The 19740-nt window shown below is 45.5% G+C and overlaps 1 protein-coding gene across 1 annotated transcript in view; it reads right to left on the bottom strand.

Moving 5' to 3' along the window:
• Positions 1 to 3390: 3390 nt before the first annotated feature.
• The window catches only part of LOC111824153, a 34374-nt gene continuing 18024 nt past the window's right edge, over positions 3391 to 19740 (bottom strand). The window contains exons 2-4 of the mRNA XM_023747798.1: positions 12372 to 12478; positions 8832 to 8883; positions 3391 to 4093 (exon numbers count right to left, since the gene is read on the bottom strand). Coding sequence (XP_023603566.1) covers positions 3458 to 4093; positions 8832 to 8883; positions 12372 to 12478 — 795 coding nt within the window. The 3' untranslated portion in view covers positions 3391 to 3457. The remainder of the gene's footprint in view (positions 4094 to 8831; positions 8884 to 12371; positions 12479 to 19740) is intronic.

Here is a 19740-nt window from a genome sequence, read left to right as displayed (position 1 = left end):
AGCAACTGAATTTCCCCTGCCCCACTCCACTTCCAGATCATGAGATTTCCCAGTTACCTGTTACCCATCTCCCTTTCCCATCCTACTCTGCCCCCTGACCTCTCCCCTCAGGTCCACACAGAAGCCCTCCCTCCACTCCCCAGGAGACCCCAGCAAGTCCCCGTGTTTCCTGCTTCAGTCCAACCCCAGGGATTGTTCCTTCCTTACCGGTCAACAGGAGGCCCTGCCAGGGGATAGGTCCTCTGCAGATAGGGGCTGAGAGTGAGTCCATGGTGTCTGCTTCCTGCACTGTCCCTCCCTCTGCGAGAAGAGCTTGGATTCCAGGAAAGCTCAAAGGCACCGCTGTACAAACTGGTGGGATCTGCTGTCCCTCTTCACTGTGCACTGGGCCTCCTCCTGGTGCAAGATCACTTACCTGCTCACGTGGACCAGGGCGGAGTTTGTGCCAAAGACCCACCTCCTCCTCCCCTCATTTTTGCCACCCTTTCCCCCTCCTTCCAGCTTACCATCTCTAAATGTTGGTTCCCTTGGAGCTGCTGAGGTTTCTGAACACTCAGAAACATTCACATGCTCTGTTTGGAAAAGCACCAGCCTGGAGCATCCAGGTCATGTGCATTCCCCATGGCTCCCAGTCAGGTGCACAGTAGCCTCCCCCACATCCCTCTCTCTTTCACATTTGATTTTCCCTTCAGGGCAGGAGTTCTGGGGCCACCTCAGGAACTCTTCTCACAGGGATGTCACCACCACTGTACATCGGATCACCTGTGAAACTTTGTAAAGATTGCTATGCCCAGGTGACACCATAGATGCTGCTTTAGCAGCTGTCCAGCTAATGTGGATGCCCAACCAGAATGAGATCTGGTGATGTGGTGATGGGACACCCCTCCCTGTCTCCTGTGCAAAGGGAGGGTCTCCACATCCTATTAAAATGCAGATTCTGACTCTGCAGGTGTGCACTGGACCAGAGACTCTGCATCTGATGAGCTCTGTGGGAAGGTGGGTCTCACTGGCCTGTGGAGCTCCCTTGCAATAGCAAGGCTGAAGGAGGCACATGTTCCCTGAGAGGATGACCCTCTCACCCCAGCATTGGCCTCTGCTGTGTCTTGGTCTTGGGTCTGTCAGCACCACACAGAGAGCCCCACAGGCCCCAAACTGGGGATTATTTCTGTTTCAGACACAGAAACACAGCCTGGCACTGGGTCTGCCCCGTGTTCTCAAATGTGCTGCAAAGGTTGGATTTCCTCCAAACAGGAATGCCGCAGAGATGACTGGGGTGAGAAGGGGTCAAGCTGGTTGAGGACTACTGAGGGGACCCTCCCTCTATCGCAGGTTGTCACCAGCCTGGCCTTTGCTTCCAGGGACAGAGACCCAGGACCAGGAGTCTCAGGAGGCCCTGCAGTTCCTGGGAGTGAAGGGGAAGGTGTCCTGCCTGTCCTCGGAAGAGAGGACTGTGGTGGGAGCTCAGGTGGCTGTGGTCTCCCTGGTTATCAGGGGTAGTTTCTGGGAGAACCTCCCTCTCTGTTGGCTGAGCCTGTCGTGGTGCTCCCTGACCTTGGGGCGGTGTCTGTTCTCTGCCTGGGGGAGTTTCCTTTCATTACCCCACCTTGTTCATGGGTGGTGCCAGGGAGCAGCAAATAGAGCCCTGAGAAAGCAGGTGCTCTTGGGCCTGTTAAAGTAAGAAACTTCCCAACCTGTGAAAATTTTCATGAGTTTATTTGAACCAAGCTAACGTCATATGCCTGGAACAAGATCTCAAATCTTACCTGGGCTGTTGTGCAACTTATTTTATACATTATAATAAAAAAAGAAGATGGAATAAGTTGTGTGAAATCCATTAGGAAGTGAAGAAATTTCTAGAATTGATAAATAGCAGAATGGAGAAACAGTTTTGTTTTGTTTTTACTTTGGTGGGTCCAGGATAATTAACATTTAGAACACATAGAGAGGTTGTGCAAGGAACCAGGTAACCTAAGAAGTATGTTGTCTCATATGCTGGTCCCAGAGTCTGTGCCATCAAATCGTCTTGCAAAGAACAAGTATTCTGATGTATCAAAGGTATGTTATCCAAGATGGATAAGAACAGGGAACAGGGCTCACTTTACGTAAAGTCTGACCTTTGCTAACAAAGCTGTAGGCCTGGGATATGACTACCTGACATCACCTGCCCTGTTAGGAATTTGTGATCAGTCCATCCTGTGCAGTTATTTTTGGTCACTGAGCTTGTCAGGCCTGCCATGTGACCCCCTGGGCTTGTCAGGCTTATTTTACAGCCCCTTTTTATTGTTGTTGTTTTATTCACGGTCCCTAGAAGTAGCAGGTGGGATACAGTAGTCATGAAGGCGGATTCCAAAAGCATCTGTGGGAGCAGGGGATGGAAATCAGGCTCCTTCTGCAGCTCCTTTGGCAAAGCCAGGTTCATGTGTGAATACCCTGTATTGTCTGTGTGTCTAAATGTCGCCCCCTAGAGAGCAGAAGGAGAAATGCAGCCTATGTCAGGTGCTGCACCAGGGATGCTGACCAGAGAATGAGAGCTGACCCTGACACCTGGGTAAAGGTGGTCTATGTCCTTCAAGCTTAAAGGCCAGTCAGTCGGGGTCCAGTCACTGTGGGCTCCAGGCCTCTTGACTCCATCCCAGAGTAGGGTGAGCCCAGTAAAAGGACAGGATCTGGGGCTGCTTCCATCTCAGAGTGGCTGAGGGTCCAGAGGATTATGAGTCCAGTGTCATGAGAACTGTCCCCTCTGGTTGATGTGCTGTTTCAGGAGGAACTCTCTGTCCCAAAGGTTTCAAGAACAGGTCCTGGTGATGTCTCTTCTGTGGCTTTTAGTAGAGTGAGCCAAACTGGATGGCTGATCCCCCAAATGCCCTGTGCATCTCCATCATTGCATTGGGGTGTTGCATTCAAGTCACCTGTGTCCCTGTCCATCCTCTGCTGTAGTCCTCCCCCAGGGCCCAGGGTCTGAAGTAGCTCCACTTGGTGTGTCAACCACAGGAGCTGTTTCCCTCTGTTAGGGGAGGGGAGGCCCCTGTGGGACCCTCAGTCCTCTTGTTATGGTTGACTCAGCGAGATAGACCACTGACTCAGAATTTAAATTTAGGAACTTTTATTAAGCTGGCCAGCTGTCTGCAGTTCAGCCTTTGCTTCGAACTGCAGCACCTGACTCCAAGAGTTATGGCAATTTATATGCAAAAACTACAAAGTTACAAAGTCATGCTTACGCAATTTGTTCTTGACACAGCACAGCATTATCACCTTCCTATCTATGTTTTCTGGGAACAGAGAGCACAGTATACATTGAGGAGGGACCATGAGACCATATCTCAAGGCCTGACCTGATGTCAGTACCTTCCTATCTGTCTGTTCCAGGAACAGACAGCACAGCGTGCCCCGATATGCAGCCCAGTACATTCCCTACTGGTCTTATTCCCGAATCAAATCTTTGATTCAGCGCCCTCCTCTACGATATGAAATTGAGGAGGCATTTGGCAATGCAGGGCCCAAATATGAGTCCTAGGAGGAGCAGAACAACTGGTCCTGCCAAGGAGGAGAGCAGGGTAGTTAGCCAGGGGGACCAGGAAGTTTTAGCTGGGGCTGGGTGCTGTGGCTGGCTCGGCCTCTCTGGCTTGTCTAGGGGACGCAAGGGGCCAATCGGGTTGAACCACCGGGGAAGAGTCCGGAGTTGAATGGTGAAGAGCTGGCCAGGGTCTCGGCCGCTTACATAGAGTCTTAGTCCCCAGGTCTTTCCCCCTTCCCATTGGTCAGTCCACCAGGCGAGAGGCATGAGGAGGACGGGGTTACAATTTCTGATCGTGCAGTTCTTCGGGGCCCATCCCTCGACGCTGTCGTTCGTTTTCTTAACCTGCGTACGATGGATCCAGTGCCTCTTTCCTGCGACTTTGATGGCGGTTGGAGTGCTCAGCACCACCTGGTAGGGTCCATCCCATCTAGGTTCCAGGCTGCCAGGGTCGTGACGCTTCACCCAAACGAGATCTCCCGGAGAGAAGGCAGGCTGTGTTGGACTGGATCTCAGCACGTCCTCCTCCCGTATGGCTTTCACCACCCGTCGTGCTGACGTGGCGCTGCTCTGCAAAGCCTGTAAGGACTTAAGCAAATTTTGGGTAGAGAGACGGGCGACTTCCTCCTCCCCCAACCTGGGCACCAATGGCAGCGGTTGCCCAAACATTATCTTAAAAAAGGAGTTAGCCCTTGGATGCATGGGGTGCACCTAGCTCTGAAGAGAGCAAAAGGAAGGAGACTTACCCAGTTTTCGCCAGTCTCTAATTTTAATTTAGTTAATGTTTCCTTTAAGATTAAATTTATCCTCTCTACCTGTCCAGAACTCTGTGGTCTATAAACACAATGCAATTTTCAAGTAACTCCTAGGGCCTTAACTATGGATTGTAACTTGGGCGATAAACGCCAGGCCATCGTCGGACCCATGTATAGTGGCAGGCTAAACCGGGGGACAATTTCGGTGAGGAGTTTTCTAACTACTACCTGTGCTGTCTCTGCCTTGGTTGGGTATGCCTCAGGCCAGCCAGAGAAGGTATCAATGAAAACCAGCAAGTATTTATACCCTCCTTGTCCTCCTGGTATCTCGGTGAAGTCCACTTCCCAGTGTTCTCCGGGGTTCTGACCTCGGAATCACTGTCCCGGCATGGCCACAACAGGGGGCCCTTGATTCACCCAGGCACACACTTGGCACCTTCTAGCCAACTCTTGAGATATTTTCTGGAGCCCTGGGATGTAAAATTCTCTTCCCAGTAGTTCTGATAGCTTCATTCCCCCAGGTGGGTGCTCTGGTGGGTCTGGGAAGCGATGGTCCGCCCCAGGGCTTCTGGCATTATAGGCCTCCCATCTGGCAGAATTAGCCATCCAGCCTCTCCTTCCCGGGCCCTTAGTTTCTCAGCTAGCCTCTGCTCCTCTGGCAGATGAGTAGGCTTCTCTGGGTGCCTTCGTGCTGGCAGGGCTACGAGAACTTCTAGGGGCCCTACTGGTCTTTTAGTCAATTCCTTGGCCCCTATATGGCTGCCAGGTTGTTAAGTATCTCAGGAGCTTTTTCCTTTCCTCCTGAGGTCAGGAGACTTCTTTAAGGTGGCTCCCGTGTCCTCCTGTAAGGGCAGTGTGAGGAGATATATCCCTGTAGTCCCTGGGTAGGTCTGGCAGGGCCAGTGCCGGGGCGCTTACCAGGGCTTCTTAGATCTCCCCTGGATCCTCCTCATGTGCCCCCCGCTACCGGGTACCTCCCTCTATGAAGCTGCTCCCGTCATCCGTGTAGAGGGTCTCATCCGGATTCTGCAGGGCTGGTCCACAAGGTCCTCACGGAGGGAAGTGAGGGTAGTCAGTGTCTCCTTGCAGTCAGGCAAAGGGGCCTCTGCCTTCTTGTCAGGGAGGAGTGTGGCAGGGTTCAAGGCAGCTGTTTTCAGGAAGCTGAAATGTTTACTCTTTTTCCCTTTCCCTACCAGAGGGCCTGAGTGAGTGCTATGTGTTCCACAAGGAAGTCCACCTTTTGGCCCCCCACTGTCAGGGTTATTCTGGGCTCCTGGGGGCCAGCCGAGCCCCAACAACCCCAATCCACCTCCTCCACCAGCATGGGAGTCGGATCCCCCGCACGTTCAGGGCACTCCCTTTTCCAATGTCCTTCCTTTCTGCAAAATGCACATTGATTTTTCCCAAGCCTGGGTTGGACTCCTTTTCTTCCGCGAGGCTTTTCTTTGCCCTTGTTGTCTCTCTGGCCCCTTGGGCCACTTTTTCTCGTTTAGGGCCAGGAGGACCTTGGCCATCCAGGTCTTTAAACCTGCCATTGGGTCCTTCAGATTGTCAAAAACCTTCTGGGCCACCTCAACCAATTTAGAGATTGATTTCCTTTCAAAGCCTTCTAACTTCTGTCATTTTTTCCTAATATTTGGGGCCGACTTGGAAACAAATGCAACATTGACAGCCCTCCGACTTTCCAGAGCATCAGGGTTAGGCCCCTGGACTGTCTCTGTCACCTTAGAGAGGTTTGTGGGTCTCCAAGCAGCAGCTCGGATGCCCCCTAATAGAGTCTGGCGATACCGATCGAGAACCTCCTTTCCCCTGTCACTATAGGGGTTCCAGTTGGGTTGCCTGGAGGGAAACACAGCCTCTAATCTGTCTTTTATTTGTTCTTTCAGAATGGACTAAAGGAGCTTTATTTCCCTACAGGGTCTTATATGTCACAGGACCTCACAGGGTCTGTAATTCCTGTAACAGAGGGCTAGTATTCACCACTTTATTAACCCCCTCTGTTCTAGACAGGCCTTTCCCAGTTTCCTACAGTTGAGGTTTTGTGCCACCCCTGACATGGGCATGGTCACACAGGCCTGTAAGACAGTATACAGGTTGCTAACTGTCAACTGTCTCTCAATAGAGACCAAAATTTAATGGGTATTCTTCTTTGCTCACCTGGGCAACTGCCCTCTCGGCAGCTAGACACACTTTACTTTTTGGGTTCATTCCACATAGCCTTTTTCCAGGACAGTTTACACATAGGCCAGTTCTTCTTTCTAGCCACAAATACAGTTTGTCCAATTTCCTTAAAATGTATTCTGGCACAGGAGAAAGTTGTTTTGCTGTACATAGGTAGCTTAATCCCTATACAACTGGTCTTGGACCACTGTCTAGCAAATTGCAGTCTATAAGTTCAATATGTAGCCTCCGGTCCTCCTAACCCAACGAGGTTTCGGCTAGTCTCTGAGTCAGACTTCTCCTCTCTTGGAGAATTTCAAAGTCCTGATGGCTCCCAGGTCCAGGGAGAGTGCCCTTCTCTTAACTCTATTTATAGTTACAGGGCCCTGCTTTCCTTGTCATCCCACCAGTCCCCTTCTCTCAGCCCAGGCCCGATTGATTCAGCACTGGAGGGGTTAAAAAGAATAAACCAGGGCAGAGAAAGACTGTGCTTAGTTTCTTTTTGTGACCTTGAAGTTCATTGATAAGACCTGTTAGGTCTGCAGCCAGTAACTTAACTGCCAACACCCCCGCCCCCCTTCTCTCATTCACTCCCTAATCTGGTCTGGAGCTGGGAATAGCGCCTCGGTCTGCCTTGCTTCCCCAGAGGGCTGCCTGTCTAGCCCCAGATCTAGAGGGCCGGCCTGCCGTAGTGGCAACATAGGAACTGCAGGACTGGCAGATGTCGCAAGGTCCTGCAGGTTCTCCCCCGCCCCCTCTCTCTCCCCATACGCTATCCCTGTCTAGTATGGGATGGACTGAAGGGGTTGAAGGACGACAAAGCCCTTCCCGTCGGTGGGTGCGGAAGGAAGACAATTGGCATCGGGGGAGGCAGGGGCTCCGGGTCAAGAGCTGGTGGCGTGGCCTGGGCCTGAGGCCCGGGCTCACCCGAATCCGGCGCCAGGGGACCATAGGGGGCGGCCGGCTAATGGGTTCTTCCTGCTCTCCCTGAAGGACCGGGGGAGCCTTTCCCTTCTGGGGCCCGGCCAAAAGAATTGTCTGTCTCTGTCCCAATTTTCCCTCGGGAGGCAAGCCCTCATTTACTGGGGTTTCTTGGACAATATGTCAACCTAAATTTGAATATAAGGAATTTGATTAGGATGCCCTGGGCGGCCGTGTATGATGTAATGGACCCGGTAGGCAGTGGTCAGATCAAAGGACCCTGCATCCGGCCACCCCTCCTGGAAAGTGGGCCACTCTCATTCACAGAATCGCTGTAAATCAAAAGCATTAACATTATAACCTTTAAATCTACCCTAGAACTTCAGTTTAATACAGTAAATTACAACCTAGGTAAGAGCAGCTGATAGACAGAAATCTTTATTAACTAAGTGGGCTAATTCTCCTTAACAGTGAGCAAAAGACTCTGAGAAAAATAATTCCCGCAGCTGCCGAGAGACTGTTTGCATACTGCTAAGGGGCCAGCCCAAACAGTCAGCCAAGCGTATCAACAGAAAGCAGAATAAATCAAAGTAGCTCTTACTTCACACAGACCAGTAATGATTTACACTTTTTTTCCTCCTTCTCAGTAGTAAATTGGCTAGTCCCACACAAACTTTGTCCCGACCCCATGATGATTGGTGGCGAGAGACAGACAAGGGAGGGGGTGACCTGTTTTCACAGATCCTCACTCAGATGCCCACCTGGCCGTGTCCCTTGGGAGCTTAGATTCGTCGTAGCTAAGGTGCACCCGTATAAACCCCGGGCCTGGTCACCTCCACATGGGGGTGAGTCACCGTTATGCCATATGACGAATCACAGAACCGCAGGTTGGGGCCCACTTGGACTCCGTAACCGAAGTCGTGGAGCCACATAAAGGAGAGGAGAGGGCAGGCCCCTTCCCTCCACACTCACACACTTTCACCAGACATTCACTCAGAGTTTAAACAATCCACCCAATTCCTAACAATTTCCTAATTCCTGAGGGAGCTCTATAGCTTCCCGGGAGGTGATCAAGCTCCCCTTCCACTCACCTGGAGTGGGCCTGACTGATAGGGGGTCGACGAAGATAACTGACCCTATCCCATTTGATAAAGACAAAGACAACAAAGAACAAAGACAAAATAAATCAGCCAAATGCAACCTAAGGTTGCCCGGAACCTGCAGCTTGCTCCTTGAAGTCCTGAAAATGTTCAAAAAACACTGCAGCAGGGTGTACACAGATGCAGACAACTTTTTAACAATAAACAGCAAGACAAACAAATACCAGACAGACAAACCCAGTGCAGCCTACAGCCGCACGAACCAGGGACCCCGGCCACCGTCGTGGCCACGGGTCAGGACCAGGAGTACCGCTGCGTCCAGCCCTCCGTATAGGTCCTTCCGTGGGACGTCCCAATTCCTGTTTAACGACCGGTCCTTACCTCTCTCGAGAGTCCAGGTGGTTCGGTTTCCGAATTGAAAGTTTTGGGTGGACTGGAGGCCTCCTTGGTAGTTGTTCTCCACAGGTGTGGGGTATCTCGCTGAGTGCCCGGCAACAAGTGGGGGAGAGCCTCCTGCCTTGAATAGGGGGTCCCTCTCCTCCCTGCTGGGGGAGAGCCTCCTGCCCTAAATAAGGGGTCCCTCTCCTCCCTGCCGGGTATCTCGCTGGGGCCTCCATATGTTATGGTTGACTCAGCGAGATAGACCACTGACTCAGAATTTAAATTTAGGAACTTTTATTAAGCTGGCCAGCTGTCTGCAGTTCAGCCTTTGCTTCGAACTGCAGCACCTGACTCCAAGAGTTATGGCAATTTATATGCAAAAACTACAAAGTTACAAAGTCATGCTTACACAATTTGTTCTTGACACAGCACAGCATTATCACCTTCCTATCTATGTTTTCTGGGAACAGAGAGCACAGTATACATTGAGGAGGGACCATGAGACCATATCTCAAGGCCTGACCTGATGTCAGTACCTTCCTATCTGTCTGTTCCAGGAACAGACAGCACAGCGTGCCCTGATATCCAGCCCAGTACATTCTGAGATGGAAGCAAACCCAGATCCTGAATTCTCCTGTCCCATCCTGCTGAGGACGTTCCCCTTGCTCCCCAGGACCTCATGGGCGGGTGAGATGTTCAGGGACTACATCATGCAGGTGTCCCACAGACCAGGCACCTTGGGTTTGGGAGTCATCCCCGGATTCCTTTAAGGTCAGTGTGAGCTCTCTTTTCCCATGGTAGTACCTCTACCTGGGGTGAAAGATCCAGAGTGTCTGCCAGATCAGGGCTCTGTGAGAAGACAAAGAACAGAGGCTACTGTCCAGGCCCCAGGAATATGAGACAGCACTCACAAGGTGGAAATGGGGAGGGCTGTGATTTTCTGAGAATGAAGGAAGGTCTGACTCTTCACTCTTAGTTGGTCCTATCTCCCGCCCCCCTTATTGGGTGAGGGGGAAAAACCCATCCCTGGTCATCCCTGCACACTTGTGGCTTCCTCCCATGCTGATACCAATGCCTTCGTGCCAATAAGGATCATAGTTTGACCACTAGTGTCACACAGGGTGACAGGATTCCATTGGGTGGTTTCTCTCATCCATTTAATGAGTGTTTACTGAGCATCTGTGATGTGTCAGGCCTGGAATGTGCCCTGGGACCTGAGAAAACAGGACATAGTTTGGACCTGTGCTCATGGAGTTTACCTTGTAACAAAGACAGGCTCTCAGAGAAATCACAGCACTAAGGAGATAATTATAATCCAGAGAAGGACCATGAAGAAAGAGTTGTATGTACTTGAGTCTCAGTTTGTCTGGGGATCACAGAGAGCATTTCTGAGAAAGTGACCTCTTGGCTGAGACCTGAAGAATGAGTGGCCATTCACCCTATGGACAGAGGGTGGTGGAGAAGAGCTGCCTGCAGAGGACTGAACTTTGTGGGCAGATACCTGACTGGATAGAGGAGCTTTCGAAGTCTAGTGTGGGCAGTGTGAAGAGTGAGAAGGAATATGGACTGAGTAATGCTGGTGAAGTTGGACACTGCTGGGCTGTGGGTGCTGCTGAGGTTGGGTCAGGAGACACCTTAAGAGGCTGCAGGCTGTGGGGTAGCTCACCTCCCTTTGTTGGAAAAGGTGAAAAATGTGCAAGAAAAAAGTCATGTTACAGTTTTGAATTTTCTATTCAACTTATACTTTAAGCAATATTTCATATGTGTATATTTAAATTTCACATATTTATTGACTTTTAGTTGGCATATAATAAAGTTACCATATTGAAAGTATACAAATTATTAAGTTTGCCAGATGAAAGCACCATAGAAGTTGTTACAATCAAGAAATCTTCACTCTTTAAGTCTCCGCAGGCCCTCTTATAATCTCCTCACTCTGTCCATCTTCCACTCCCTCCAACTCTTATCTGCTTTCGGTCATTATAGATGAGTTTGCATTTTCTGCAGTTTTCATAATTTGAACCATATAATGTGTAAATTTTGGTGAATGTTGACTTCTAGAATCAACGCCATTATCTTGAAATAGTTCTTTCCTTTTTAATCCCTCAGGTCTATTACATGGTAGGATGCACCAAACTAGTTTAGCCATTCGCCCATTCATGGACATTTGTGTTGATTCCCATTTTGGACTATTTCAGGTAAACCAGGCATTAACACTTGTGCAGAAAGGTCTTTAGCACAGAATTAGGTGCATGTAAAACCAATGAAGGGCCCGAAAAATGGAAGTTAGGGAGTTGACACAGGAAGTCTGGTTTAAGGTCCCACTGCCACAGCCCCACCCAGAGTGAAAGAAACACCTGCTTCTTCACATAAAGCTCTGTTGGCAGAATCCACCCACCAGGAGCAGGAATCACAGCCCTTCTCCCTTCCAGAGTCCAAACAACACGCAAGTGCATGTCAGAGGATGAAATTAAATCACACCTGGATTCCCAGTCATTAGAAGTGGGAAAGGTGGTATTTAACCTGTCAGCCCCTCTGGTATAGTTGGAAATATAGAAATGGGTGGAGCATAGATGTCAAGTGCCAATAGACAATACATGGCATGGTTGAGTCCACTTGCAGGCTGTGTGACTCTGGGCAAGCGATCCCACCTCAAAAAGCCTCAGTTTCCTCATGTGATTTCATAGAAAGGTATTTCCTGGTTCTTAGAATAGAGCAGTTTAAATTCTTTAAATTTTCTGAGTGATATGGGCAATAAGAGTGTCTTTTGTCCCAATGAGGCAACTCCTGACAGGACTCTGGATAGTTGCAGGGTGAGGACAGATGGCCATAAAGGCCAAATCTTGATTAGAAGCCTGGAATTTTCAGCTGCCAACGTAAGAATCATTTAAACCTGTAGAGAATTTTTATGAGTTTATTTGAGTCAAACTGACGACAATTTCCAGGAAGCCAAATCTCAACGAAAAGTGGCAGTTTTGCACCATACGTTATACATTACAATCAAAGCAGGATGGATAAGGGGTTAAATAAAATCCATTGGTGATAGTTTAGGAAGGTGGGAGAAAGCAAAACAGGGAAATCTCTGAGATTGGATAAAAAGTAAAACAAATAGACACATACTTCTTTTGCATTGGTTGATAGAGGATAGTTAGCAGCTAACAATTAACATGATGACAATAGCAATGAGGGGTCTGTGGCTTCTCCTCTGGTGCAGTGAGGTTCTGGAAAAAAAGAAAAAATTTTCCTGATATTCCAAATGTAAGTTATCTCGAATGTAAAAAGACAAGACAAGTTCACTTAACATAAAGATTCCCCTTTGTTAGGAAAAAATACTTAAGACATAATTACCACTATGAGTCACTTTTAGTTAGAAAGTTGTCATTTCAGGCTATACTATGTGGTTACTTTAAGTCTATGATTTTTCAAATCATACTATGCAGGCGTCCTCTGAGCTTGTCAGCTTTAGTATGTGGCCCCATTTTCATCCACACCTCCCCCTTTGGGTCATAAATCAAATGGAATGATTCACTGATGACCAACCTTTTGGTTGAAAAATGTGGTTTCATGGTGTAGAAAGACTCATCACTAGGAAGTCTTAGTTTACCTAGCTGATCTATGGACCACTGGGGATAGGGAAAGACTGTAACCTTGGATGGAAGTCAAGGTCAAATTTTCTCAAAAGTGAAAAGCAGTAAATGGGAGTCAGTCAGGTTCCACAAGTGTTCATTAAGAAAAACACTTTGTCCATGAACAGTCTTGCTAAGTGATTCAAGTATCAGCCTGCAGTTCCTGGTCAAGGTCATGTGTCTGGGTTGTAGGTTCAATCCCTGGCCCCAATCAGGATGCATACAGGAGACAGCCATTTGTGTCCCTCTCATATCGATGTTCCTCTCCCTCTCTCTTTTTTCTCAACCTCCCTCCCTCCTCTCTCCCTTTTATTCTTTCTAAAAATCAGTGGAAACAATATCCTTGGGTTAGAATTTAAACAAAACAAAAAATAAAAATAAAAAAATAAAGAAAAACGTTTTGGGATATTCCTAACCTATAAGCTATCATGATCCAAATTTTGCTGTCTGTCTCATTTCTCTGTCTTTTTCATCTAGTATCATATTTGCTTATAATTTGAGGGCACACTATACACCTCTTCAGTTTTCACAATCTGATCATGAGATGGGTTCCCATTTACAATGGTCCACTTATTTCCCATTAGAAACACTCAAGGGTCATTCATTATTAATCTGATTCCTGCTGGTTGTGCAATTTGGAACTGTAATCATATTTGGGGACAAGGCTGTAAGAACCCAATGGTGTATATTACAATTATCATCTAAAAATTTCATAGACCAGGAAGACAGTAAGAATATCATAAGTAAATTTCTTGTGCCTCAGCAGCAGTTATACAGGGCCATGTTTTATAGATACTTCAGCTTTATTTGAATTAATATGGTTAGTAGTCTTTGTTGGGTTAGGGTATAAGCATATCCCCATAAATAGGTTTTGACATTTCTACATAAAATTTCTCAACATTCCTTTCCACTAACCTCTACAGCTTCCCTTGTTTTCAGATTGCCTCTTTTTACTCATTCAGAAGTAATTAACTTGTTAGGTCAAACTACTTACTTTTAACTTCTCTTAAAAACACCCAGCCTGACTGGCGTGGCTCAGTGGTTGAGCATCAACCTATGAACCAAGAGGTCACAGTTCGATTCCGTCAGGGCACTTGCCTGGGTTGTGGGCTTGACCCCCAGTGTGGGTTGTGCAGGGGGTAGCCAATCAATGATTCTCTCTCATCATTGATGTTTCTATCTATCTCTCCCTTTCCCTTCCTCTCTGAAATCAATAAATTTTTTTTTAAAGAACACTGCCAGATCCCTTTCCTCCTTTTGCAATAGCATTCCCTCTACATTTTAAAAAGTTATCATAAATAAAAGCCAGGCCCTGAGCGAATTTGCCTAAGACCAGCTGGTAGTGTGCAGGTACTTGACTTCATGCAGGAAAGATTTCAGAAGATGAGTTCAGGTGATTTTGAGACAATGTTTATTAAAGCTGGGGGCAGTGACACAAGGAAGGGCCTGGGATGCAAGAAGCAGTAGGAGAGAGACAAGGTCTTGCTGCTTTGGCTCTCTGGAAACTTTATGGGACAGAGGTGAGCCTATGTGAGGCTGCTGACAGCTCACTGGAGAGTTAGAGGCAAGGGGACTTGGGGACATCAGGGGGTTAGCCCAAGATGAGCTAGTGCTGCCTATTTTTCCTGTTGTTCCAACTCTCTTGGGTATCACTTATGGTTTAGGTGAAAGAAAATTCACTGGAAAAGGAGATTTGAGAGGGTGTGCCCCAAGAGGGGCACATGCTGGCTTCTTTGCCTTGAGGGGTTCTATCTACTTTTCAAAGGTGGGGACTTAGAGGAGGTCTCAGGGAAGATCTCAATAGAATATGTATCAGCATTTCCAGGTTTGCCCTTTCAGATCCTGGTCTCCACTGATTGGTCAACAGCAGGACAGGAGGTCTAAGCCAGATGATGAATGGTATGCCTTGGGAGGAAAGGCCACCCTGAAGGCAAGGTCTAGGATCACTTTTGCCTGTTGCTAGGTACCGAGGCTTTCTGCCCTGGTGACCTTCTGCATCTGGCTGTAAATTGCTAGGCCAGTTTATTCAGCTATCTGTCTCAGTTTCCCCATTCTACATGCCAAGGAATATTCCACTTCTTACTACAATTTGACTACATTTCTTGTGAATGACTTCCAAATATTTCTGACAGACTAGTGATGTGTCAAATGAAACAGTCACTAATATTCTTAAAATGTAAGGCTTCTTGTAAATAAGGTTCTTATTTGTTTTTTTTAAGGTTCTTATTTATACAAGTCAAAATTGTTCCTGTTGAGCTAGAGTTGGCAGAAAAAAGAGGGATGTTCAACAGAATAGAGTCATCCATGGGATTAACAGCCACTTACACCAGAGGGGGAAAATGGAAGGATCAGGGAAAGTCTCCTGCTTACTTAACCCCCTCACATAGACCCTGGATCTAAAGTTCTGGAACCCTTTTTCTGTCCTCACCTCAGGGAGTCCTGGGCTAGGAGAGGTTTGTGAACTTCCTCAGAAGCATGAGTACAAAAAGATTGGAGAAAAAAGGAACAAAGCAATTGCTTCTTTAAAAATCCATCCCCATTAACAACACCACCATAAATTAGAAGATTTAATATTGTTAACTGTCCATACTACTCAAAGCAATCTGCAAATTCAATAAAATATATTGTAATCCCAAAGGCATTTTTAAACAAATAAAAATATCATTCTTAATTCAAATGATATCTCAAGGAACCCTGAGGATACAAAACAATCCTCAGTACTTTCCTGTAAACCAGTATTTAGTGTAGACTTTATTTTATCTGTTTAATGCTACTCACATTTAAGCCAACTTTCTGTGATTTCTTTAAATTCAAATCTCTGAAGTACATCATAGATGGAGAACCTTTCTCTTTGAGCTACAGGGGTGGAAGAGGGGTGGTCCTGTTCATTAGAGTAGAGAAAGACAAAACCCCTTCCCATTCCTTTTCAGCTCCTTTAGGTTAGTTTGTTGTGGTGCCGCCCTCTGGTGGCCAAATTACAACTTGCACCTCCCAAATAGGGCCAAACCATTTTTTCTTAAAACATTTTTTAAAAATTGATTTAAGAGAGGAAGGGAGAGGTAGAGAGAGACAGAAACATCAATGATGACAGAGAATCATTGGCTTCCTCCTGCATGTCTCACACTGGGGATCGAGTCTGCAACCTGAGAATGTGCCCTGAGTGGGAATGAAACCATGAACTCCTGGTTCATAGGTGGACACTCATCCATTGAGTCACACTGGCCAGGCTCAAAACATTTTTACCACCCCAGGGTCTCTGCTAGGGACGTAATCCAGTAAAGTGATTGTCATTAAGGATTTCAACAATGGTGGGTAAGGACACATATGTAATACCTTAATCAATAAAGAAAAAAGAGAATTTCAAAATGGCAAAAGCAAAGTATTAAACCTACTGCAGGCCCTTCTAAGTGACTTCACAGATTTCGATCCATGAAGTTGGCCCTCCCTATCAAGGGAAATGGATGTGTTCATCCTCTAAGTTAATTTAATCCCATATTTAAGTCATAAAATACCTAGAGACCTACAGTCATCCTCAATGTGAGAACTAGAGACTCTCCCTCTAAAGATGAACAAAACGATAAGATTTCTAAGTGCCTTAGTAAGACACGTGTGCTCTGAAGGGTGGAAGTGGATGCCTGCTGCTGTTGATTGTCTATGACAACAACATCAGTGATGACAGTGACAACAGTGTCAGGGTCAGTTCTAATGATCAGCAGTTTAAGCAAAGTATGAACTGTAAGGTCATTCAGGACTCTGACCATTCACGAGTCTGACATATCTATGAGGCTTTCATGGATCCAATACTCTGGGACATGCTGGATGGTAACCTCCAGGGTAAAGGAGAAATTTCTGTGCTTGTACCTTCATCTAACAAAATCAGAAATTACAGAGGTGAAAAAACAACAGACCCCACAGAAATACAAAAGATTGTTAAACAATAATATGGACAACTCACTCCAACAAATTAGACAACCTGGAGGAAATGGACATATACCTAGAAAAATACAACATTACAAAACTCAATCAGGAAGAATCTAAAAATCTCAACAGGCCAATAACTATGGAAGAAATTGAAGCAGTCATCAAAAAGCTTCCAGCAAACAAAAGCCCTGGACCAGACGGATTCACAGGGGAGTTTTACCAAACATTCAAGGAAGAACTAAAACCTATCCTCCTCAGACTTTTCAAAAAAATTCAAGAGGAAGGAACACTTCCAAGCTTATTCTATGAAGCCAGCATCACCCTAATACCAAAACCAGGTAAAGACAACACAATGAAAGAGAATTACAGGCCAATATCCCTCATGAACATAGATGCCAAAATCCTCAACAAAATCTTAGCAAATCAGATCCAGCAGTACATCAGAAAGATCATACACCATGACCAAGTAGGATTTATTCCAGGGAGGCAAAGATGGTACAATATCCACAAATCAATAAACGTGATACATCACATAAACAAATTGAAAGAAAAAAACCACATAGTCATATCAATTGATGCAGAAAAAGCATTTGACAAAATCCAACACCCATTTTTGATAAAAACTCTCAGCAACGTGGGAATAGAAGGATCATACCTCAACATAATCAAAGCTATATATGACAAACGCACAGCCTACCTCATACTCAATGGACAAAAACTAACACCATTTCCCCTAAGAAAAGGAACAAGACAGGGATGCCCACTCTCACCACTCCTGTTCGATATAGTACTAGAAGTATTAGCCATTGCAATTAGATAAGAAGAAGAAATAAAAGGCATCCCATTGGAAAAGAAGTAAAACTGTCCTTATTTGCAGATGACATGATATTATACATAAAAAAACCTGAAGACTCCATCAAAAAACTATTAGACTTAATAAATGAATTTGGCAATGTAGCAGGATACAGAATTAATACCAAGAAATCTATGGCATTTCTATACACCAATAGTGAACTTACCGAAAGAGAGACTAAAAAACAATCCCATTTACCATCGCACCAAAAAAAATTAAGATACCTAGGAATAAACTTAACTAAAGAGGTAAAAGACCTCTACTCAGAAAACTACAGGATGTTGAAAAAAGAGATAGAGGAAGACATAAACAGATGGAAGAACATACCATGTTCTTGGATTGGTAGACTCAACATCATGAAAATGTCCATACTACCCAAAGCAATCTGTAAATTCAACGCACTTCCCATTAAAATACCAACGGTATATTTCACAGGCCTAGAACAAACTCTCCAAAAATTCATCTGGAATAAAAAAAGACCCCGAATAGCTGCAGCAATCCTGAGAAAGAACAAAGTAGGTGGGATCTCAATACCAGATATCAAGCTGTATTACAAAGCCACTGTTCTCAAAACTGGCTGGTACTGGCACAAGAACAGGCATATAGATCAATTGAAAAGAATAGAGAACCCAGAAATCAGCACGAACCAATATGCTCAATTAATATTTGACAAAGGAGGAAAGAACATTCAATGTTGCCAAGATAGTCTCTTCAATAAGTAGTGTTGGGAAAATTGGACAGATATATGCAAGAAAATGAAACTAGACCACCAACTTACACCATACACAAAAATAAACTCAAAATGGATAAAGGACTTAAATGTACGACACGAAACCATAAAAATTCTAGAAGAATCCAAAGACAACATAATCTCAGACGTATGCCGAAGCAATTTCTTCACCGATACAGGTCCTAGGGCATAGGAAACTAGAGAGAAAATAAACAAATGGGACTACATCAAAATAAAAAGCTTCTCCACAGCAAAAGAAACCATCAACAAAACAACAAGAAAACCCACTGTGTGGGAAAACATATTTGCCAATGTTATATTTGATAAGGGCCTAATCTCCAAAATTTATAGGGAACTCAAACAACTTAACAAAAGGAAGATAAACAATCCAATCAAAAAATGGGCAAAGGACCTAAATAGACACCTTTCAAAAGAGGACATTCAGAAAGCCAAGAGACATATGAAATCATGCTCAAAGTCACTAATCATCTGAGAGATGCAAATCAAAACAACAATGAGGTACCATCTCACACCCATCAGAATGGCTATCATCAACAAATCAACAAACGACAAGTGCTGGAGAGGATGTGGAGGAACAGGAACACTCGTGCACTACTGATGGGAATGCAGACTGATGCAGCCACTATGGAAGACAGTATGGAGTTTCCTCAAAAAACTGGAAATGAAACTCCCATTTGACCCTGTGATCCCAATTCTAGGAATATATCCCAAGAAACCAGAAACACCAATCAGAAAGAATATATGCACCCTATGTTCATAGCAGCACAATTCACCATAGCTAAGATCTGGAAACAGCCAAGGTGTCCATCAGCAGATGAATCCATTAGAAAACCCTGGTACATCTACACAATGGAATACTATGCTGCTGTAAAAAAGAAGGAACTCTTACCATTTGCAACAGCATGGATGGAACTGGAGAGCATTATGCTAAGTGAAACAAGCCACTCAATGAAGGAAAAATACCACATGATCTCACCCATTTATGGATAATAAAGACCATTATAAACTTATGAACAAAAATAGATACAGAGGCAGAGCAGCCTCAAACAGACTGTCGAACTACAGCGGGAAGGCCAGGGAGGGTTGGGGGGCAGGAGGGGGGTGGTAAGAGATCAACCGAAGGTCTTGTATGCATGCATATAAGCATAACCAATGGACATAAGACACTGGGGGGTAGGGGCGCCGGGGGATTGTCAAGGTCGGGGGGAAAAAATGAAAGGAGACATGTGTAATACTCTTTGTAATACTTTAAGCAATAAAAAAAGAGAAAAAAATAAAGTCTACTAAAATTTTAAAAGATATTTAGGTGTTCCTATATTGGGAGGATATATATTTATAAGGTTCACCTCTTGTTGGATCAATCCCTTTAGTATTATGTAGTGACCTTCTCTGTCTCTTTTATGGTCTATGTTTTGAAGTCTACTTTGTCAGATATAAGTATTGCTACACCAGCTATATTTTGTTTCTATTTGCATGGAATATTTTCCCATTCATTAACTTTTAGCCTATGCATAAGTTTCATTATGAGGTGGGTATCTTGTATACAGCATATAAATATGGGCCATATTTTCTTATCCATTCAGCTACTCTTCTTCTTTTTTTGGAGCCTCTAATCCATTTACATTTAAGGTTATTATTGATAGGTACTTCTTGCAACATTTTTATGCCTATGTTCCTTTCTCTCTCTCTCTCTCTCTCTCTCTCTCTCTCTCTCTATATATATATATATATATATATATATATATATATATATATATA

The sequence above is a fragment of the Myotis lucifugus genome, unplaced genomic scaffold (assembly GCF_000147115.1).
Source record: "Myotis lucifugus unplaced genomic scaffold, Myoluc2.0 scaffold_984, whole genome shotgun sequence".
NCBI classification, from domain to species: domain Eukaryota; kingdom Metazoa; phylum Chordata; class Mammalia; order Chiroptera; family Vespertilionidae; genus Myotis; species Myotis lucifugus.
The sequence above is the reverse complement of the archived record's forward strand: the minus strand, read 5'-3'. Positions and strand labels throughout refer to the sequence as shown.